Source organism: Rhododendron vialii, chromosome 6a, assembly GCF_030253575.1.
Source record: "Rhododendron vialii isolate Sample 1 chromosome 6a, ASM3025357v1".
NCBI classification, from domain to species: domain Eukaryota; kingdom Viridiplantae; phylum Streptophyta; class Magnoliopsida; order Ericales; family Ericaceae; genus Rhododendron; species Rhododendron vialii.
In genome coordinates, this window is record NC_080562.1 from 42,499,153 (window position 1) to 42,522,660 (window position 23,508).

At 38.6% G+C, this 23,508-nt stretch overlaps 3 protein-coding genes across 5 annotated transcripts; 2 read left to right on the forward strand and 1 right to left on the reverse strand.

The window, feature by feature from the left end:
• The first annotated feature begins 4,001 nt into the window (after positions 1-4,001).
• On the forward strand, positions 4,002-7,176 carry LOC131329693 (uncharacterized). Its single transcript, XM_058363004.1, has 2 exons — positions 4,002-6,215; positions 6,692-7,176. Exons 1-2 carry the CDS (start codon positions 4,329-4,331, stop codon positions 6,788-6,790), a joined length of 1,986 nt encoding a protein of 661 aa, XP_058218987.1. The 5' UTR covers positions 4,002-4,328; the 3' UTR covers positions 6,791-7,176.
• Positions 7,177-7,871: 695 nt separating this feature from the next.
• On the reverse strand, positions 7,872-12,981 carry LOC131329755 (uncharacterized). Of its 2 annotated transcripts, none has more exons than XM_058363125.1 (8): positions 12,869-12,981; positions 10,924-11,078; positions 9,627-9,730; positions 9,484-9,525; positions 9,321-9,405; positions 8,903-9,002; positions 8,380-8,480; positions 7,872-8,248 (listed from the first exon to the last, which is right to left on the reverse strand). In XM_058363125.1, exons 2-8 carry the CDS (start codon positions 11,052-11,054, stop codon positions 8,125-8,127), a joined length of 687 nt encoding a protein of 228 aa, XP_058219108.1. In that variant the 5' UTR covers positions 11,055-11,078; positions 12,869-12,981; the 3' UTR covers positions 7,872-8,124. The 2 variants fall into 2 exon arrangements, with proteins under 2 accessions (XP_058219108.1, XP_058219107.1); XM_058363124.1 differs by having other exon boundaries at positions 9,624-9,730.
• Positions 12,982-16,492: 3,511 nt separating this feature from the next.
• LOC131329738 (E3 ubiquitin-protein ligase At4g11680-like) lies at positions 16,493-19,686 on the forward strand. 2 transcript variants are annotated; one of them, XM_058363089.1, is made up of 4 exons: positions 16,493-16,939; positions 17,107-17,736; positions 18,333-18,699; positions 19,191-19,686. In XM_058363089.1, the coding sequence occupies exons 2-4, from the start codon at positions 17,234-17,236 to the stop codon at positions 19,335-19,337; spliced, it is 1,017 nt and encodes a 338-aa protein (XP_058219072.1). In that variant the 5' UTR covers positions 16,493-16,939; positions 17,107-17,233; the 3' UTR covers positions 19,338-19,686. The 2 variants fall into 2 exon arrangements, with proteins under 2 accessions (XP_058219072.1, XP_058219071.1); XM_058363088.1 differs by having other exon boundaries at positions 17,110-17,736.
• Positions 19,687-23,508: the final 3,822 nt, after the last annotated feature.

Below are 23,508 nucleotides of genomic sequence, written 5' to 3' on the forward strand. Positions count from 1 at the left end.
TCCATCAAAAATAAATGGAAATGCTAAAATAGCCTAAACCTGGCCATTTGGAGGGACACCAATATACATTTTGGAGAAAAAACACATTACTCTACTGATTTCTCCCGCCAAAACCCACTTGTAGGGCCATGGAGTTCCAATGGTTTGTTACGAGAGTAATGCTTATAAGACTTTATCTTGATTATTGTAACTGTTTGTACTTTAAACTGGTTATTGCACATTTTGGGGATCAAATTTGTGTGCCATTTTTTTCCGCAGAGCTTGAGATGATGTGAGGCAAATGAATGAGAAGTTCGGAGATGTTTGGGGATTTTGGGACATCCCCATTCCGTTCGTTTTTGGATGGAAAGTTAACGGCACGTGAAAAATTGATGAGTTTTTAAATAGGTCAGGTGTTTTTTTGATAATTTTAAAAAGTCGGATGTCTATGCGTAATTTGTGTGAAAGGTCGGGTGCTATTTTGAAATTTTCCCCCGTATTTATTTGAAAATTAAATTAGGTTTAATTAAAAAAATCTTTAGTCTTTTTCTGCATAGATTTACTTCAAAAGTTTTATATTACCACAATGTGTCAATGTGGCATAACCTTATCTTAGTCACATAATTCTTTCGATAGGGCCGTCTGTTCACTCTCAAGTCAGCGCTTCCGCTCACACGCACATGCATTAGAGCATCTCCAACAAAACTTCAAAACTTCAGACTCACATTCTTCAAATTTTCAAAATGAAAAATTGCACCTCACCAACCATGCTTCGATGAATTCCATTCTGCAAAATTAAAAATCATGTTTGATTCTCTATACAGGGAGAACCAAATAAGAAATGAAAAAAAAACCCTTTAAACTAACAAAACTAATAGCAAGTGTCTTTCTTTGGTCACATGTTCGAATCCCACAAGATCAAACATTTCTAAATTTCAGACCACTAAAGGAATTGTCTGGTCATTAATTTTATGGCCTTGAAATTAGTCGGTGTGCGCTCAAGCTGGCCAAGTATCCGGTTGTCTAACAATAATGCACGCAGTTGTGGCTGGTTATGATAAATTTTTGTGTATTTTCTTTTTATCCGTATTTTTATGTATGTAGCATTATTGTTCTTATATCTAAAGTAACAGTATCTTGAAAATGAAGCACAGTCCAGAGTGACTTAGGGCATCCACATCTGACATCTCCTTCGCTATTCTTCTTCCACAGCTATAGTAGCAAGCAAATTACTCAAAACTTTGCTGCACCAGTCTCGTGAGCCACCTCACTGCTTTACAGAATTTTAGTTTTGCTACAGTTCCTTGTTATAAAGAATAGAGGAACTATTGACAAGCTACTTAATATTTTATTATTTTATTTGTGGTCTCCTTACGTTTTTTTTTCTTTCATTAATCTGTTATTGTAATCCTGTAGAACAAAAATTTGATTATGAGAGCTTTAAAGACAAAAATTAATTATAACTCTTTAGGATAAAATGATCAAAAAAATAAGATCTTCACACTGATTTAAACAAATTGAAAATTAGAGCACTTAATTTTTTATCCTTATTTTTTATATAAACAATAATTCCTCCGTAGCTGAGGAATTCCGTCACAGCCGGCGAACACGATCCGTCCTTGGAATTCCGTGTGTTTGTTTGGGTGAGTTTGAATATTTTAATGGAGAAGAGAACGAAAGTAAATAGTCTAATACAGTAGATATTTTAAAAATAAATAGCTAAAGTAATAAAGTAATTTTTTAAAATGTAAATTAATCTAAAATTTAAAAAGTTTGGTGCGGATGCTCTTAGAGGCCTAACTTACGATGTTTCGTTGGCTTTATCGGATAAATCAATGAGAAGGGAAAAGAGATTGCGGGAGAGTCGTGCAGTGGCCGTCATCATAGACTTACTCAAGTACTCTCAGGAATAGTATAGGAATAATGCTGTTTGGATATTGAGGAGGAGTACTTTTTAAGAGAAGAGTATTAGATGGTGAAGATCTGTTGAGGAAAAGTTTCGAAAAGGACTTGAAACTTTATTGAAATAGTCCACATCAATGGACAACCAAATGTTTTCACTTAACAATACAAAACGGGATCAAAGAAAATTGCTTTTTGCACTTATCTCAATAACTTATGAAACCAAACAATTAAGGCGTCAACGATGCTATTTTGGAACTTAGAAGTGAGAGAGACATATATATTAGGATAATACTTTGGTGACTATCTTGAACCCAGGGTAGGTCCCTGCTTTTATAAGAAATCTCAGGGGAGATTAGTGAAATTTGCCCTAGTCTTATTGTTTAACTAGAGCATCTTCAATTCTTATCCATTTTTTCACCTAAATTTGGATAGAGATTTGGGTTTGAAGCTTGATGGGGGTAAAGTATCTCCAATGCTAAGAGCATCCGCAATGGGAATAATCAAATTCAATAACCAAAATGTGTCACGTTAGCATTTGATTATCCATTTAGTTCATAATCAAACTTAAAATTTTTTACCTCCACATTGGTTATTTTTGCATCCCTATAAAAAAAAACCCCTACAGTGGCACACTTATAATTGATGAAAGTGAAAAAAAGGGTTTGAAAAAAAATAGATATGGATTTGAATCTGCCCAAATTTGAATGTGGAAATAGGTCGAACTCAAAATAGATAAGCAAATAAATATGACATTGGAGATGAATTTTTAGATTTTTTACTCAAATTTTAAATATGAGTAATAAAATAAATAAGAATTGGAGATAGTCTTGCAGGAAGTGAGGATGATATTGTGCAGCGGTGTGCACAGCTTCGTGTTGCACACTTTTAAACCATCGAATTATGTATTCGACGGTTTAAATTTTATTTCAATAACCAACAATCAAGAGCTGTTGTATAACACCAACCCGAAGTTTCCCTCGCAGGCCGGTTGCATAAAACCTGCCCCAGCGAAGTGAATTGCACAACCATGAGAATTAACCTTTTCTAGATCCTCACTACGAGAATAAACTAACATTCTATTTCGACCCACCTGTTAGCAACCGTCCAAATTGTGGGTCCCAATACGAGGAAACAGCTTCTTGAGTTCTGACCGGCACGTGGTCGCTGCCGGCATGAAAAAAAGCGCAACGTAGTATTTCCTTGTTTACCGGGGGAGCTTTTGATTTGAAACAACGCACCCCATTTCCCTCTCCACATCCTTGAGGAAACAACAAATTAGTTAATGAACCTCCTAGGCAAAATCTATTCATACATTCCACCCTTCATCTTCCAGCACTGCCATTCATTCTCCTTTTTGGTTTTTTCGTGCTACCAACCCCTCAAACGAGTCGCACATACACGACGCTGAGGGCATCCCCCAAGAGCGGGGGATTTTCTGACCCTTCTTATTAGCTGTCTTGTATTTTTAGTAAGTGTAAGTCCAACAAACAGGCCTAATTGAACAAAGAAAAGTAAGCATGTCAAGAAGACAAGCTCCAAGCACAACATCGCTCTGAAACCAGTTGTCACGGGCTTCGCATCTTTGCTTGTTGAGTTTGCCACTCCTTTTTCTTATTTCTTTACTGTCATTTTTTCCTACAATTGCTTACATTTTTCTTTCTCAGTTCCTTCGCCGCGCACACGATCTCCCCATTCCTCTTACATTTCATCCTTCGAACCCTTAATTATTCACGTAAAATTGCATCCTTTTTTCCCCACCACAATTCATGAATGTCACACTCCTTATCCGTGAGTGGTTAGGAAATCAAGAATAAAATGCAATTTCTTAGAAAAATGAAGATAAGAAAAGACTGGAAAGGAGGGTAGAACCGTAGAACTGAGGTGGTAGCACTGGTAGGCATGGCATGTAGCATGAAGAGAACCCGAAAGGTTGAAATTTGGGAAGTTCCAAATATTTGACACCTGTGAAGAGTAAAATAGAAAGAGAAGGTGTGTAAAATGTAAATAAAGGCGTTGTAGAAGAAAGTGAGGTGTAAAAAGAGGGTGGAAAGTGTAAAAAAAATTTGTTCATAGAGAGAACTGTTTTTGCAACTTGACTTGAGATATGGAGGCCATCTCGCTCTCGCACATGTTCCCCAGCGCCGCAAATTCAATCATTCAGGTCAAAACTTGACGAGACCCACGTGACTCCTCATTCCTGAACAACGAAACCCTTTAAGGTTGTCCTTTTCTGAGCAAAAATCCAATGATCCATCCCAACCTTCTCTGAGCTACTCCCCTGTTTCAGATCTCTCTCTCTCTCTCTCTCTCCAATTCGGATTTGGCGCCATACAGACCCCTTTAGATTCTTTTTTTTTTTTTTGATTCAAGTCAAGGTTTTTTTGAATCAGCACTTTTGGATTCTGCTCCTGCCTTCTTGGGCAATTTGAGCTCTCTCTCTCTGAATGGCCTTAGTCCCCTATTCAGACCCCACCACAAAACAAACCTCCTCCTCTCCCCCATGGCAAGACATGTTCCGATCAGCCTCAACCCGCCCGCCCACTCCCTCTCCCAACGCGCCGCCCCCTTCACCCCACGCGCCGCCCCCTTCACCCCACGCGCCGCCGCCAAACCCCGCCTCTGGAAAAAAACCAGGCCCTCAAAACCACCCCCTCTCAAGCGAGAACTCCCAGGTACGCCTCGCCCTCTACATAGCCATGGCCCACGCCGGCCTCGCCTTCGCCATTTTTATCCTCTACTTCGTCTCTAAAATCCTCGAAGAATACCTCCGCCCTTTACAATGGGCCGTCCTCTGTTCAATCCCCTTGAGAGGCATTCAACAAACCCTGGTTGGGTTTTGGACCGAACCCTTAAAACTAGGGCTTACAGAAACCGTATTGGCTGTCCCTTTAGCTATATTTAGGGTTTTCGTGGGTACCCTTGTCGACATTCGCGATTTGTGTTTTAGGGTTGTGCTCAGAAAGAAGAGATCACGTGGTTTGAGGCCACACCGCAGTGGGTTTTTCAAGTTGATTCGTTGGCTTGTTTCATTTTGGGTGTTTGTGACCGTTTATGAACGGATGGGGGCAATTGGGTCTTTTTCGATTATCGGGTTAGGGTTCATTTTCACGACGAATTCCGTTGCGTCGACGATGAACAAGGTGTCATCGTTTAGGAGTCATCATAGCTTTCATCGTAGCGCGTTTAGCGCGTTCTTCACTAGAGGGATTTTGAAGAGGCTGAAAACCATTGTGGCTATTGGGTTGATGGTTGGGATGATTGTTGGGTTTTTGGCAGGATTGATTTTCTTTTCGTATAAAATGGGAGTCGAAGGAAAGGATGCAGTTATATCGCTGAAATCGCATGTTGAACAGAGCAATTATGCTGAGAAAATTGGTGTGAAGAAGTGGATGGATGAGAATGATGTGCCTGGGATGGTGGATATGTACACTACAAAGTTTTATGAAACTGTTTCTGAGCAGATTGATGGTCTAGCAATGCAGTATAACTTGACAGAATTCGTTTCGGAGATCAAGCAATTCGTGATACCTCAGTCTGCGAATTCATCCGGGCGTTCAACTGCTTTGATGACCCCATCCCCATATATTGAGAAAATGTTGAGCTTGAGGGATAGGGTTACTAACCATGAATGGGGCCAAATTTATACTGAATTGGATGTAATCTTTAGGGAATTACTTATCACTAGGGAGGATTTGGTTGAAAAGGCAAAAGGGTTTGCCATGCAAGGAATGGATGTGACACAACGTGTATTTTCTAGCAGTAAATCTGTCTTAGGAGGCAGTGCAAAGGTCGTGTTTTCGATTGGTAACTCCATAGTATCTGGAGCAGCGGGTCTTTTCAATTTCGTTTCTCAGTCGATGGTTTTCTTCTGGGTTTTGTATTATCTCATTACATCCGAATCTGGTGGGGTAACCGATCAAGTGATGCACATGCTTCCTATATCTCAATCTGCTAGAACCCGATGCGTTGAAGTTCTTGATAAAGCTATTTCCGGTGTTCTGTTGGCAACTGCTGAGATTGCTTTCTTCCAGGGATGTCTCACTTGGCTTTTGTTTCGATTGTACTCGATACACTTCTTGTACATGTCAACTGTGATTGCGTTAATAAGCCCTTTGGTCCCAATCTTTCCGCCTTGGCTTTCAACTATTCCAGCGGCTTTGCAATTGGTATTGGAAGGAAGATATCTATTGGCAATCAGCTTGTCCATTATTCATCTTGTGATTATGGATTATGGCACGAATGAAATTCTAGAGGATATACCGGGTCATAGCGGGTATCTTACTGGGCTTAGCATCATTGGTGGAATGACATTGTTCCCATCTGCAGTGGAGGTAAACTGCCTACAATTCTTTCCCTTTTGTTCTTCATCGTGATCCTCCATACTATTCTTCCTCATCTTCCTATGCTAGTTCTTTCTTCTTCATCAAATACTTTAAGTAATGCCATATTCAAACCATCATTAACTAGTTAAGGTGTCTAATGCTAACTCCTGATGTGCCTCATCCCCTGAGGGTGAAGTTGAACCCTTATCAATTCTCCGTCTAGAAGTTTAGGTATTGCAATAGGTAATTAAGAGACTACACTTACTGATAAAACGGCGTTAAATCTTTTGTAGTGGAAGCGAAGAATGGCGTGTAATCTCTTCTGAATGGATTGCATTGGCTGTTTCAATAACCTCTGTGTCCTTGTGTTTGAAATGGTTTGTTATACTAGTCTGTAGTGAAAGGAGTTTTCATTTGTCTAGGTTGTAGCAATTGCTTCAAATTCATCAAGTGGTTAATGCTAGTTGTTGGGGCTTGTTGCGCAGGGAGCGATAATGGGACCATTGATAACCACCGTGGTGATTGCTCTTAAGGATTTGTATGCTGAATTTGTTTTGGATGAACCAAAGGAAAGTGACGAGTAGACCGCCGTGGTGATTTGAGTGCTTGTTTCCGAAGGAAATGCCCAATTTTGCCCGAAGAACGTGCGTAAAGCAACAGTTGAGCTGCTTATGAAAATTTGCTGAAGTTGTTACCCACAAGTCTTTGGCAAGCCCTTAAAAGTGTCCCACTCTGTCAACCTAGTGTATCTCATCAATTTTACTGTTTATGGGTTGATTAGTATGTTTTCTTTGGGGTTCCTTTTCCCCCTTTTTGGGCCTCAGCGTGGGAAAAAGCAATATAGATCATTGTATCTCTTGGTTGTTGGTTTTGTGTGGAAAGATATTTTTTCATTTTCCATGTAGTTAGTCAGTCATTGAAGTAGAATCTTATATGTTCCCATAGAAAATTAGAAATGTTGCTTTCTTTCCCTGTTGCTTCTTCAAATCAGTCATCCAACAGTGAATTTTTTCTGAAGACGTGCGCTGCGAAGGGAGTTTAACTTCTTCTAAAGGTTGCATTTCTACCTCGATTTGCAGCCACGAAAAGAAATAGAAATACTTACGGGCATGTTAAATTCACAAAATTAAAAAGAAATAGAAATACTTACGGGCATGTTAAATTCACAAAATTATACCAAGAGATTTGGCCAATAAACCACGCGGGGATCGCATTTTCAATGCTTGAACGGAACAAACAGCACAAGAATTGTATGTCAATCCGGTATCCACCAACTAATTCAACAAAACAAGATATATACAACTTAGGTATGGTACTGAAAATATCACCCTCTAAGCCAGATGGGATATTCATCCTCTATCCCCATCCCAAAGGGTAATCCGTCAATCGAATTGTTCTTAGGTAACTGAACAAACAGAAATGGACTTTTCCAAACAAAAGTGAAAAATAAACACTACATTTCCTTTGTCTACTTTTCACATTCAACCTTTTTTCCTTTCACAAAGCCCTCTACCTTCACAAACCCCAAAAACGAATCCAATATCCAAACACAACCTCAATGATCAAAGAGGTGAAACTAAAAAGGGAGCAAGATGAATTTTCCAATACCGTAGATCAATGAATTCTTGCCAGTTTTGCAAGGCAATGTCATTTAGCAATGGAATCTCGTTCAAAACAATAATTATTGATCACTGAAATGGCAAATGCACACAAAGTAGAACACCATGTTGATCAATCCAGAAAATCAACTCTCTCTTGTCAAGTTCCTTGAAAAGCAAATATCACAACAAAATACCACAGAGATGTCTACTTTCTGAGTCATTTCTTGACTAAATTCATACACAGCACAAATATTGCGAGTTTAGTACATACGAAAGATGTCCTGAAAGTTATCTTTCTTAAGCTTAAATCGTGAGAGTTATTTCATGTATTTCTGCAGAAATTTCCGGTGAAAGTCACTTCTGATGGTGTCATTGATGAAGCGTTTGGGCGTCTTGGATTCACCACGAGCCTGGTTCTTAAACACCACATCATCATCCCACCTGCATAAAAGTAGAAAACAACAATTGTAATATTGGAACATGAATCAATTGTAATGTTTAGAAACAGAGAGAAAGTTGGATCTTCAAGAAAACTTTTTGTTTTTTGATAAGTTGATCTTCAAGAAACTGACCTCCTTTTCACATTGAAAGATGTTGGATTATTAAGAAGAGGGTTTCCACGTATTAATTCTGCTTCTTTGACCTTAAGCTCTTCTTCTTGCTTTTGTCGTTCCTGCACTATTGAACATTTTGCTCAGTGGTGACACCAAAAAGTCAACAGTGAACACTAATGCTTCAACACTTTTTAAGGTACAGCAGCAAAGTACAGAATTTTATGACTACTCCAGTAAGTTATTAAGACTCTACAAGAGCATGGTTTACAAACTGCCCTTGCCAGTCCCATTAATGGACAAAGACAATAGGTTAGAATCATGAATAATCTTTTCCTGCCACAAATTTATATAGCTCTTCATAACTACTAACTAATATGGCAAAATATTCACAGTTCATGTGTATCTATATGAAAGATCACAAGCTTCAACTATCTTCGGGAGGACAGCTAGATATTTTCACACTTCATGTGTATCTATATGAAAGATCACAAGCTTCAACTATTTTCAGGAGGACAGCTAGATATTTTCAAAGAGAAATTACCTTACGGAGATTCTCTTCTGCTCTTTCCTTCTTTATTTGTTCAAGCTCAGCCAAAAGAGCTTCTGTGTCATCTTCATCGTCATCATCCTCATCATCGTCACTAACCACAACAATGTGACATCCAATCAAAATACAACATCTTAAAAGTGGTTCTGCAGCTAGGTATGAAGAGCAAAATTTCCAATGTCAGGAGAAAAAACAAACAGTTATAGATTGATGCCAAGATCCATGGTAAACACATTACAGCTACACTATAATTGATTTCAAATAATTGAAGAGCATTTAGGAAAACTCATATGACTGTCAAGGATAAAGCAACAATCACATAAGTGCTAACTGTCATGGAATTCAAGCAACAAACCAAGACATTGGCAAAAGCTTTCCTTAGCACATGAACTAGTTTCCAAAGAATGCGAACCTTTCATCACTTTTAACTTCCACATCAGCATCGTCAGCATCTACACTCCGTGGAATGAGACGATCTTCAGTATCCCTCCTTGCCCCTGTAAATTAAGTTAGGTGAATGACATTACATAGAATTAGTTGTTGGCACACCAAGTAAAACCCCAAATAGTATTCACCTTCCAGTAGAAGGTGGCCTCCTTTTCTACGATCTCGATCATCTGCAACCACAAAAAAATTTAACATCAGATTACAAAACACAGTCCCAATCAGAAATAAGGAAGAAAGGTTAAAACGAAGGGTGGTCAATTTTGTTTACCACCATAGGACTTGTCCTTTGATGAAAAATGCCTGCGCTCCCGGTCCTCCAACTCTTCACGGAGATTCCTCTTCTGCAATTCGTCATTGGTGTCCTGTCCCTCCTTTCTACAGCAACACATATATCAATTAGTGGACAGTTCCTATAGACAGGTATTAGAAAAGAAAACAGCTTCATATAAATGCCAATGAAATAATTAGTACTACTACAGCCTCATAAATAAAGAACACAAAGCGGGAGAGAGGAGTTAGTAGGGTGGGGTTTCGGTCCCCGTTTTGTTCTTTTTGTTCATACCATACACCAACAAACCTGAATGCAATGTAAATAGAGAATGAGGGAAATGTTTGTAAAAAACACGTGTATAGAGCACTACGCATGCTACTTGTCTTAATGTCTTTTACTAGAATTTTCCCCTTTGAGACACTCTTTTCTTATATTAGCATATGCTTATCGAATGCTCTCACTCCGTAGCTATGGTGCATACGAAGGGTTCTTATAATCTTTCATATTGGAGAGTGCCTGAGGATGAGAACTCCTGTCAAATTGCAGAGTGTTCATATCTACGAAACATTGGTCCAATTAAGGATAGCCTTCAGAAGTGTCAAGATACATTTCTAAGGATGTGAAACAAGAAATGGAGTGAAGCACGGTCCGATCCTATAAGGGTTGTTCTGTGCTCCTTAAAGTTGCTACTAAAGTAACGCTTGCAGAGAGAGATAGAAACTGGTTTTTCTTTGGAGAAGTATAGATACTGGTTTTACCAACATATGAACTGAAAATATATATGCATGCGAAATACAACCTAAGGACATGCTTGTATGTTCCTGTTTCCTTGGAGTTGTTGTCTTTGTTATATTAGAGCACCGATATTCTTCTGTGCTGGAAATTGTGGAGTAATGCACATCTATTTTGTCATGAATCCATATTTTCACAAAAACAATATTGTTCTTGGTCAGTTCGCCATCAATTGTGCTTTGCGGCACTCTTCTACCTAGCTTAGAAAGGTAAAAAATAGCATATGCGATGCTTTGATATATAACGCACTGTAGGACAACTACAAGTGTTCACTAACCCCTATAGTTTTGCCTCTCCACTAATGAGGGACTAAATCACTATCCATTAGTTACTGGGATTGATAAGATTTTCAGATAAAATGTGTCATAGACTCATAGAAGCAGGATGGTAACCATGTTAAAGGTGTCCAACTACCCTGATTGTGGAAGGAAACACCTTAAGAGGGGTAAGAAACCTAAATAAGATACAAAATATGCATACAAAACTTCAAGTGCTGAATGCCAACCTGGGCTTCAGAGTTGTGTGAGCAGCCATGTCCCTTGAAGAGTACTTTTGGGAGGGGCCGAAAATTCGAGTACCACCTTGTTCATTGCCACCTTTTGCAGGTGCCCAAGTGGGTCGAGCTGCAGTCGTCATGTTTTATAACTGCCCTCAAGATATCTGTAAAAAACAATGCCAACAGATTTAAAAACCTTATCTCAAGATCCCAAGTTCCCAACCATCCAAGAAGGGAAAAAGTAAGATGATAATGCAATACCCATAACAATGTAGAGCATCAAATTGCTTATGCACCCCTTTCAAAAGAAAAATGCTTATCAACACAACTGCAGCTACCCCTCCTATTTTATGTGAAATACCACTCGCTTTTCCTTTCACCAGCTCCATCATATCCCACACACAAACACTACGAAATTCGAACAAACACTACGAAATTCGAAGAACTAAGGTTAATCAAGATCATGATTACCATCAAGTTTGGATTAACAATTTAACACATATAGTTAAATCCAAAATCCAACCCCAAGGGGTTGCCTTGGTGGTCAAGGCCTGGGGCTTAGGGTTCACTCCCTTCTAAGTCTCACATTCAAAACTTTCTAGGTACTGTAAACTCTTGTGGGGGCTAGTCCATCCGGTTTGTCCCAGCCTTAGTTGCACAAAGTGGGAGCGGGTGAGGGAGCGGAAGTGGGAGAGCGGGGGAATATAGAAGCTCCCAAGGTCAAAGGGTGAAAGGAACGTGTACGTATATTATGAAAATAATGTAGCATAGAATATACACTTTAAAACTACAATCATTTTAGGGAGTAAAAAATATGGGCCAGGTCTACCTCAAGCGTAAGAAATGGTTTTCTTTTCGAGAAATCATGACTTGAGTCATACATATGACCTAAAATGAAGACCAACTTATAAAGCTAGTAGTAAATTATTGTTCTTCTATACTGGTATCTAACAAAAGCTACCATCTTCGTAAGGAGCGAGCTCCAATCTCAATGAGAGCGGGCTCTCATCAAGCTCCTTAGTTGGGAGTGCAGAATCGCGCTCCTAAGGTGGGAGCGGCACCACTTTAGGAGCTCTTTGCAACTAAGGTCCCAGCTTTATTTCTCCACACCTCCGGAGTGGACGGTGGGATTGGTCTCACAGTAATTAGCCAAGGTGCATGCATGTAAGCTGGCCCAAATACCCTTATTTACCAAAAACCCCAAAATCCTTTCTATTTGATCAAGCGTTTCCAATTCCACTTTTTTTGTTTATTCAACATAGCAGTACTAGTTTCAAAAGATCTGTGATTGTTTAATCAAATGTTTTAAGAACTGGAGAAGAAACATGGTCAAGGGTCGACTAGAAACCAAAAGTAATGGGATCGGGGACAGCAAAAAAATTTTGTAGGAAAAATGATTCATTGGCTTCTCTATTAACATACTTGTTTGCTTATAGTCTTTGTAGTGCTATACCCAAACAAAGCAAGTGTTCCTGAAACTGGTTTACCAGCTCTATAACAGGATAACCTAGATCAAGGACTCAAAAAATTAAGCCACAAAATGGTTTAAGCCCTCACCATGGCCAAACTGCACCAGGCCGGCCCTGGGTAGAAGCCTAGAAAGCAACTGCTTTATAGCCAAACACAGCAAGTGTTTCTGAAACTAGTTTACTAGCGATATAACTGGGAGTAACCTAAAAACAAGGAATCCAAACTATACCCAAGAAATTAAGCCACAAATCGGTTTATGCCCTCGCTATTGCCAAACTCGTGAACTAGGCTGGCCTCGCATATGCGTAGAATTGATTCACTCCTGGTGTGTGGAACGGAGATTCCAGTACTCCTTTCAAGGAGTGATTATTGAATAGACCCCAAACGTATCATGTTTAAGCATCTAAATTAAACATAAAAAAACAGCAGAGGTGTAGACGCGAGAGAGAGAGAGAGAGAGAGAGAGAGAGAGTGAGAAGGGTACCTGCTCGATTTCCGTCTGCTGATCGCGTAGTGACTACTGAGAAAACCCTAGAATTTGATTCAGAGAGAGAGAGAGAGAGAGATGATCGATTTTTGGCTTGGTTTTAATCACGTAGATATATGTGGTGACAATTACAAATAAAACCCTAGAATTTGATCCTTGTCACAAATTACTCCCATCAATTGTATCTTTTTCAGTTGAAAGTCACGTGACTTTCTAATTTAACAACAATTTCAATTTTCAACCCTCCATAGTTTATATAATTAATATCCCTTCAAAAATAAAAAACACTCCACATATGCCAGTCAATTATTTTTTTCGGAATATACCAATCAATTTCTCCAACGACACCTTTAGAATCTAGCCATTTGAGCTTTTTGTAAATTACAAAATTTTCAGTTAATACGATGTCACAATTAATTCGTGTTTACTATGCACTTAATATACATCACCAATCACAATATTTTTATGACATGCGTAAAAACATGTAATCAAACCAAATCAACCTTTTGCAACTAGATATCGCTGACAAACTCTATTTGCGAGTCACTTCTAGTACTTCCCTTCTCTTCTCTTTTCAAATACAATACTTTGACAAAATAAAATAATGTGTATGATATACAGTATTTGTTACACCTAACTAAAATGCTCATAGTTTTAATTCTGATAATTAGGGAATGGTTAGCATTTCGATTATGGAGTTGAGCTAATGATGGTTGGGAGTTGTGTCTATTTATCTCTAGAACATCGTGAAAAATCAAACGATGGAGGCCAACAATGATAAAAACACAATCCAAGAGATAGGTGTTGGAGCAAGGTTATCTAATTAACGTGTGCATACAAATTGTAGTAGGAGTAAATGGTAATGTGTGAGGTTGGTCATAACCAAAAAAAGAGTTTGAGTAGAAAAAAGTTAAGCTTGAATAGATGAACACTTAAGTCGCTAAGACCGGAAAATCGAAGGAAAACAAAATATTGTTGGTATAGATGATTTAATAAGATCTTTTAACACGATGAACTAGTAGAAAGGTCATTTAATACCTACCGCGCATAATGAAAATCGGATGAGAAGGCATTGAGTTTGCCTTTACTCTTGACCCCGGGGGGGGGGGGGGGGGGGGGGGGGGGGGGGGGGGGGACTTTCATTGATTAATTATTATTTTACTTAGAATAAAAAAAATAGTAGAGCGGTTATGAGCTAGAGAACTTGAGAAGTGGTTTACTCCTTATGCCTATGTATTTATTTGGCCGCAGGAATAGAGTTACTATTTTAACGACTAATTAAATTACGACGTGCCGATTATGGGTATAATGGGATGGCCAGAAATTTGAGATGTTATTTTACGGGTCTCACAATTTATTTTTTTGACAGTTGTGAGGCTTCTGCTCTTTTCTCGGCGCTGAGGTTCGAAACTCTCAACTCAAACACCTCAAGGTTTTGGCGTCCACCTACTGAGAGATAAGATTGGCAAAAAAAGGCCAGATACTAGTACAGGATCGTCCTGGGAAATTGGAGTAAAATAGGAAAATTTGAGAGTTTAGACCAATTAAACAAGACAAAGAAACGAAAAAAAAAAGGAGGACAAAAGATTTTGAAGTTTAATTTTGAGCTCATCCATTACCCATAGTACTACTAGTTGCACATTAAACTTTTATGAGCCACCTAACTGCCTCACACCATTGACACTCTAAGGATCTGTTTCCGAACGCCAAATAAGTACTTAATTATTTTTTAAGAAGACAATTTTAAGCTAAAAAATGATGAGCTTATTTTGAGATCTAAAAATATACAATATGAATCTTATTTGAAAGATCTCATTGAGATCTTTAATACGGTGCAAAAAAAAATCGAAAAATTATTTTTCATTTACATTATTTTTGAGTTTGAAAATGTGAAATAAGTACTTATTTTTTAAGAAGGTATTCTAGAACGGGCTCTAAGCATCGGAGGCATGAAATGATTTACTTGTACGTAAATGATTTACATTAAATGAAGTTTTACAACTTCTCATATTTGTAAGATTTTCCTAGAATGGATTAACTTTTGACTAAAGAGACAACACTAAGAGGGAATGAGTCCCTTCTTATAAACTGTATTCGGATTATGAATTTATAGATGTATCTATCAATGAACAAAATAATACTACCACCTAGATATCTACTGTAACTCCGTCATTACATATCAATGACATTGTAAGCATCCACGTCGTGAAAAGAGATATTTATATATGTAAGATTTATATTATATTAAATGAAGTTTTACCATAACTTCTAATATTTGAGAATGAATTAGCTTTTGACCAATGAAACAGTACTATGTGAGAATGAGTCACATCTAAACTGTATTTCGATAACAATTTTAAAGATGTATTTCTCAATGAACAAAATAATAGTACAACCGTACTACCTACGCACATCATCACATATCAATGACATTGTAAGCGTCCAAGGCATGGAATTAAAGTGATAGTACTTGTGTAAGTATGCTTTATACTCGGGTGGAAATCATGAGTCACGTGTCTCACATCTAAATTGTATTCCATATTTGGATAACGGTAATCTATCAATGAGACAATGAACATAATAATACCAGAAAAATTTTAACTTTTGACGTCGTTATTTTGTTATCTTCGATATAGGCCATTTCGGAGCTTTCTTCGATGATTAAATGATGAACTCTAATTTTTTTTTTTTTTTTTTGTAGAAGACATTTACGTTGAAATAAATAGACCGGAAGCCTATATTCGGATCTCTACTTTTTCAAAATAAATTTGTTTCATAATTCTATCGATCGATATGTGTAGTTAACAATTTCCAACAAAATTTTAAAAATGAACAATTCCCACTCAAAATGGTTCCGAGGAGGGCTCATAAATAGGCCGAAGAAGACCGTGGGACCGAATGTGATCCTGTTCCTACTTTGCAAAAAAAAAGTGCATTTTTTGCTCTTTTTTTTCTAAAGAGTCCGTCGAGCTCCTCCCATATCGTAGTACAACATTTCTGGTTGAATTAGGCGGCTAACTATGTAAATTAGAAATCCGACAACCACCACACCCGCCAATGGAAATTAGAATGAGTAGTTGTTCAGTTAACCTGCTTGCTTTCTTTCTGCTCCGAATAAACGTGACCACATTATCCTAATCCAAAAATGCATTACGATAATCATAATAAATCCATACTTGGTTACCCAAAACATCTTTGCTTTGGGTCCTACTATAACATTGCATTTAAAAAAGAATTGCAGTTGAAGAAACAATTGCTTTCAGCATTTACCAAAAACGTCTTTGCTTTTTGTTTGATTAACTCAAATCTTCGGGCACGCATCTTGACTAATCATGGAGACTAATCCCGCCACGCACTTGCGAGGCTCTCTATTAAAGTCAAAGCAAAGCTCTTTATGGACGGGTCCAAAGGAGTTAGTAACATCTGAGAGGTTTCGAACCTAATACGTTTAGAGAGAGAAAATCCCCAAGTCTCGAGCCTTAACCGCTAAGCGGACCCGTTTGGTTTACATCTTAATTGCTCCTAACATATATGTTTATTTTGCATTTAAAAGCTTTGCATTTGAAGAACCAGTGGCTTTCAGCTCTTGCTTGCTACACAAGTACAAAAGGTGGGGAATAAACACAGGGAGAAGTTAGGCCAACCGTTTAACGTGCCCTTCATCTCTTTGTTTTCCCTTACAATCAAAGCAAAAGCCGTTTGATTTTTGGTCACCATCTGAACCCTAACTCCACCTTCCTGATTTGCTCTCCACACCCTCCGCCCTCTGTTTCTGTTTCCTTTATCCCTTTATTTACAAGCCATTTCCATGTTTTGCTTCCACCCAATAACTCCTCTCTCAGAGTCATTCGAAACATAGCAAACCCAGTAGAACCCATGTTTGAACAACTATGTTCAACAACTCATTGTTCTCAAAGAAGACAAATTTGACTCAATTTGATTCTGGGTTTTGGGGGGTTTTATCTGAGAGAGCTTTGAGGGAGACTTGCTTGTAGCTCTTTGAGCATTGTTCTTCGTGACTAGTGAAACCCCGTGGAGTAGGTTTGCATCCCCAGTGAGCGGAAAAACGTAAATCTCTGTCTCTTGTAATTGTTTGCGTTTCTCTCTCTCTCTCTCTCTCTCTCTCTCTCTCTCTCTCTCTCTCTCTCTCTCTTTTGGTTATCTTTTCGTCCTCAACGCATCGATTATGCACATCATTATCCGCCAAATAGCTTATTTCTCCTGAATTTTTGAAGCAGGCAATCAAAACAGAGCAAACCCAGTAAAACCCATCCTGAATCCACTATGTTCAACACTCGTAGGCCTCAGAAGAAGGAAATTTGACCGAATTGGGTAGCGGGTTTTTCCAAAACATCTCGAGAAATGAATACTCGTTACTTAGTTACACAAGACTCTTTGTGCAATTCTGGCATTGTTGTTTCAATATCTTCACCAGGAGAGGATCAAACAGCAGCTGTCAATGCTCGAAATCGGGCATCGCGCATTTCCCCGTCTTCTTCTTTCTTGATAAGAACAGCAATGAGGGTATCAAGAGCAAGATGGTTCAGCTTCTTAAGAAGAGTGTTTCATTACCAAAACGGGTCAAGATCGGATCTTGGGTCGAATCCGTTCAACTCGGGTTCTTGGATGGTGATGGAGTTAATAGCTCTGGTGGTTCAAATACTTGTGACAACTTATACTCTAGCTGATTCCAAGGATGAGAGGCCTGTTTGGCCAATGAGAATATGGGTTTCCGGGTATGATTTCGGGTGTGTCCTTAGTCTTTTAGTACTTTACGGGCGGTATCGGATCTTTCATTTGGGTCAGGGAGATGGTTTTGGTCACTCTGATTTAGAACAGCAGAGGAACAATATTGAAGAGTCCAGGTATATACATTTCATCCAATAAATTGAGCTTCAACTTTTTTCTTTTTTGGTAACGGAGGAACAGCCCTACAACTAAGTCACTATATGAACTTGATTGCGCAACCCAAACCTTCGGGTGAGCTAGCTCCCCACCACCAGTCACCCGACTTTGCCTTACGTATGATATTCATTCTTCAATTTTGTGCAAAAAAAAAAACTTGTTTGGCCAACTGTTTTGGAAAATTGTTTTCCTGAAAACTATCTGAAAGCAATCCATTTTTTTCCCAGGTAACACTCAAATAAAATTTACCCTTTGAATTCTTGGAAACGTTTTCACTCACAAATCATATTCGCATGAAGTTTTTTGCTGATAAAAAGAAAATGAATGCTTTCCAAACTTTACAAGAGTTTTCTTTGGAAACACGAAAAACAAACAATGCTACTTACACTCCTACCGACCACTCCTCTCACATATGTGTCGGCCCCACACATATGTGAGAGAGGAGTGGTCGGGGAGTAGTCAGTAAGAGTGTACCTAGACTTATATATAGAGAAAACAAATCCAAAGACATGAACTTTTCACCTTTGGAGACTGATGAAGAAAATACTATAACCAGGAGCTTTCACTTGATGAACAAATGCCGGGCTTCTTTGGAGCTGTTCTTCGCGATATGGTTCGTGATGGGCAACGTTTGGGTCTTCGATTCCCGATTTGGATCGTTCCGTCAAGCTCCAAAACTTCATGTCCTCTGCATCTCCATACTTGCTTGGAATGCCATCAGCTACTCTTTCCCATTCCTGCTGTTTGTGTTGCTGTGTTGTTGTGTCCCTCTCGTTAGCAGCTTCCTTGGGTACAACATGAATATGGGGTCTACTGCTCGAGGGGCTTCTGATGATCAAATTTCCAATCTACCCAGCTGCAGATACAAAGATCTTGACAACAATTTGGTGCTTGGAAAATCAGCAAATAATCATGAAAATCCAGTAAGTTAACAATCATCTCTCCCTACATGCTTTTCGAGATGAATATTTCTGTTTTCGACCTTGTCACGATAAACCAAGCAATCGCACAAAAAAACACACGAGATTTACATGAGTCGATACTTTTCAACTGCAAGGATCAACATAGAGATTCCACTGTTTTGTTGAAAAGGTTAGATTGTGTATTTTTTTCATGCTAAACAAAAGTGTTCCGATCAAGAAACTGCGGGAGTCCGAATTAATTTGAACTTTCTCATCAATGTTTTATTCATCGAGCCCTACAACACGAATCATCAATGAGTGCTCTCACCATGAGCAAATTGCACGATGCACCCCCCCGACTCCAACTCGCAAGTCATGAGCATAAAAAGATTTGAATTAGAGACTCACTCGCGATCATATGTTATTTCCTTTCATGATGTGGCGAAAATCGAAGCAAAGAAACAGAATGTCTGATGGGTTTCTTTGTTTTCCTGGTATGGTGGAATCAACAGGAATGCTGTATTTGCCTCTCCAAGTACAGAGAAAAGGAAGAGATCAGGCAGTTGCCATGCTCACACTTATTCCATCTCAAATGTGTGGATCAATGGCTCAGGATTATATCTTGCTGTCCACTCTGTAAACAAGAATTGGAGAGGTGAAAAAACAAGATACCACCCGAGAAGCCCGAATTGATTCTTTGTTTTTCTTCTCTTTCTCCCATTTCCTTTTTCACCTGCGGGAAACCAAAAAAAAAAAGCATCAATAGTTTTCTGAACAGTTTGTGATTATTGTCATGGTTACTTGAGTGAGAATATTCATTGTACATTGGAGCTCACCAGTACCTTTAAACCTATCATGATCTTTGCGCGCTCCTCCCGACTTCTCTGTATATGTTTTTTTTTTTCCAATTCGCGCGCGTGTACAGCACAGAATACATGTATATGTACTTGGGAATAATGGTTTTACAGTGGTCATATATGCATATGATAATATGAGCGTTTTGGCGTATATTCTTGAGTGAGTATGTTTTCTTTTACGTCACAAGATACGCAAATATGTTACTTCACATATTTGCAAATTCTGGTAGTTTACAGCGCCTCAGGCGCACATCATTGCGCCAGGGCGCACGAAATGCGCCTCAGGCGCATTGAAAAAACACTGCAATTTGTCAAAATCCGCGGGATTGTTCAGGGCACTTTCGAACTCTGATTTTCGCAAAGTTTGAACTGTTAAGAAATTTGTTGAGTCTACTTTCTAACCCAAGTAGTTTGGATCAAGAATTATTTGTACATTAAGAGATATGACTATTTTACAGTTAGTGAGTCGAAAAATAAATCATACCCGTAAAATGTTCGCATCTCCTTCATTTTACATCAGATACAAACTTATTATATATAGATAAAAATGATTTTCAAAGTACTAAAATATGTTGAATCCAACTATTAAAATAATGAATGGCATAATGAAGTATAGTTCATGAAAAATGGGTAAAAGGCTTACCATTACAAAGATCATGGGAGCAATATCATCCCTCCGCCACCAACACTTTCACCGTAACACAACCCCACCATCACTCGACCACCTAAATCACCATCACTTTGCCATCACTACCACGACACATCCACTCTGCTACCACCATTGGTACCACATGCACCTCAACCTTACCACCTCCGTCGACACCAACACTTCAACGCCACGACTATCACACCTCCACATGCAACTCCACCACGACTACACCACCACCACCACCATCATTTTAGCACCAAATAACCACCACCCCTCCACTCTACCACCAATGTTTTCATGACCACCACAACGGATATTACTTCACCACCACTACCAACACAACAAACCTTCCATCTTTTTAGCACAACTGGGTGTAGATTTAAGTGTATCACATGCAACATACTGACAGTGTTGCTTGTTTGGAGGTGGTTTGTTCTGGGTTTAACACTGATCGAATTTAGCTCCTAAAGTTCTCCTAAAAATTGGAACAAATCAATCGGGAGTCTAAAATCAAGAATCCAAGGTTAAATATGTTTTAAGGGCAGTGTCCAGCAAGTCCTTTTTTTTTTTTTTTTGGATCCGCTCCAGCAAGTCCTTCACCATCACCAATTTTCAAACCAAACTGACTGTACCTGGATATCGAACAAACGAAATACATTTAAGTCCTTCATGGGGTTGTTCTGGTTCAGATGGGTAGTTGGATTTATAGACATAAAATAGGTTTCGATCCGGTTTAAAATGAGAGAGATATGAGCATTTTACATAAATGATTTACTTTTCAACTCACTAAGGGTAAAATAGTCATAGTTTTTGAAGTACAGATAATTTTGGATCAAAACTAATTGGGTTAGAAAATAGACTCAACAAGCTTTTAAATGGTTCAAACCTTGAGAAAATCGGAGTTCGAGAGTGTTCAGAATAAACCCACAAAGTTTGACAAATTTTGGTGTTTTAGTGCGCCTCAGGCGCAATTTCGTGCGTCAGGGCGCATTGAAATGCATACAAATTTCGCGGCTTCTTCCGGACACTCTCGAACTTCGATTTTCACAAGGTTTGAACCGTTGAAAAGCTTGTTGAGTCTATTTTCTAATCCAATTAGTTTTGATCCAAAATTATCTGCACTTCAAAAAATATGACTATTTTACCCTTAGTCAAAAAATAAATCATTCCTGTAAAACACTCGCATCTCATTCATTTTTCATCGGATAAAGACCTAATTATACATCGATAAAGAGGATTCTAAAAGTGCTGAAATATATTGGAATCCAAATATAAAAATTAGCTAACAAACGAAATACAATTAAGTCCTTCATGGGGTTGTTCCGGTTCAGATGGCTAGTTTGGTGTTTGGTTTATCTGGCACAACCTCACTGAGATAAGGGGACTTCAGGTTGACAAACTGAGAAAGCATCCTAGCTAGGTTCTTAGACATATGCGGTGAACATGTCATCTTTAGCATGGTGATTTTTTCTGGACAAATTGCATGTTCATGTGTACGTGATTGAAACGTCATCCTCTTTGGTTAGGGGATTTTGGACATATTGAGTTCACATATCGTAACTAAACGATTTTACTCCATGCAATGAGATCAGAGATGGCAACTTGTTCGTTTTCATTGCGGTTTAGGCCGGCCACTTGGCTTGCAGTTTTAACCCGTTGACAAAAGAAGGGCCTGTTAAAGCTAGTGTACCTGACTTAGACTATAATGTATACATGTTTTACTACTTTGTGTCCGTATAATTTTCTTGAAAACATGAAATTTGAAGTTCTTAATTTTGCAGTTGTGATTCTCTATTGGTGGGGAAATATATCATGTTCTTTTTTCTATCGGCGGGAAATATATCATGTTCATGATGTGCGTGAGGATTGTGCCATTTGGCTGGCTCTTAATGTTTACTCTTCCAGGAGGTAAGGAGAAGTCAGTACCGGAGCTAAAAGATGGAGGGAGTGGACTTTCACCTCGTGGTGATGGTGATGGAGGCGGTGGAGGTGGTGGGGGTGGTGGCTGGTCTGGATGGGTTCTTTTTTGAGTTTCTAGCCTTCCTAGGCCTTCTCAAAAGATCAGGGCAGCAAGGGACCTTACCGGGAAGACAATGGTGAAGATGAGAAAATGATTGGCATACTATCTAAATCTGAATTTTTTTTTTCTATCAATATTAGCCATAAATATTCTTTGTTCTGTAGTAGTATTATACAATCGCAAATGATTTTTAATAAGAGTACGATCCGTACCATTGATCTTCTAAATGGGCGAGGCGTCAACACAAGCTAGCTCATCACACGAGGGCTCACGTGAGAGGATCCGAAATCGTGTAGTGAAGGTTTCTGATGGTTTATTACATTGGGAACAAAGTAATTAATTGAAATGGAGAAAGATGAGTTCTACCAAAATGCAGGTGGTTTAAAATCCCCTTTACCAAACACAGGCGGTTTTCAACTTATTTTCCAAAACCGACTGGATTCGCGATGCAACATGATTTATGGTTTTAATAAAGTGTTTTAAAAAACAGGGCGTTTTTGAAGCACTAGTAGATGAATGGGTGCTAGTTTTGCTTTACTAGCTAGTGCTCCATTAAATTATTTAGATTTTTTAAAGTATATATTTTAGTGATTTTATGTCTCGTTCAATAAAATTATGGTACTCGATCGGAGGCTCAGACTCATTTCACGCATTATAGAAGCGCCGAGACCTCGTCGTATTAGGGCCTCCACACTACAAATCCACACGGAGTCAACGAGTAAGTGTACGGATCCATGTGAATATACAATATATTGAAGAGCTTTGAGACATGGCCACGTGATGCCCACTAGCATTTAATTACTCAAGTGCTGGAGACACTATCTACCGGAGTATGAGTTGTGTATTATTACCTCATTCACTAAATGCATATTTGTAAGGAGTAATTATTAACTCAATAAAGAATGGGTTACAGACTGTTCATTGCAGTAGTGTCATGTCATACATTAATTAGCATCTTTAGCGTTATTTATGACCAATTATAACCACCTGTAAATTTCAGATTTTTCATGTTTTCACTTCTGCATTCCCTTCAATCTCCTTTATTCGTTTCGAGGTCTCAAAATTTATGGGTACGGTCTTTAAGAGCATCCGCAATGGGGATAATCAAAATCAATAATCAAAATGTGTCACGTCAGCATTTAATTATCCATTTAGTTCATAATCAAACTTAATAAACTTTACCTCCACATTGGTTATTTTTGCATCCCTATAAAAAAAAATCCTACAATACGCAATGCACATATGTCCAATTACAAACGAGTTCTAATCACGCACCCGACCACACCAAATTATTCTTCTCAATG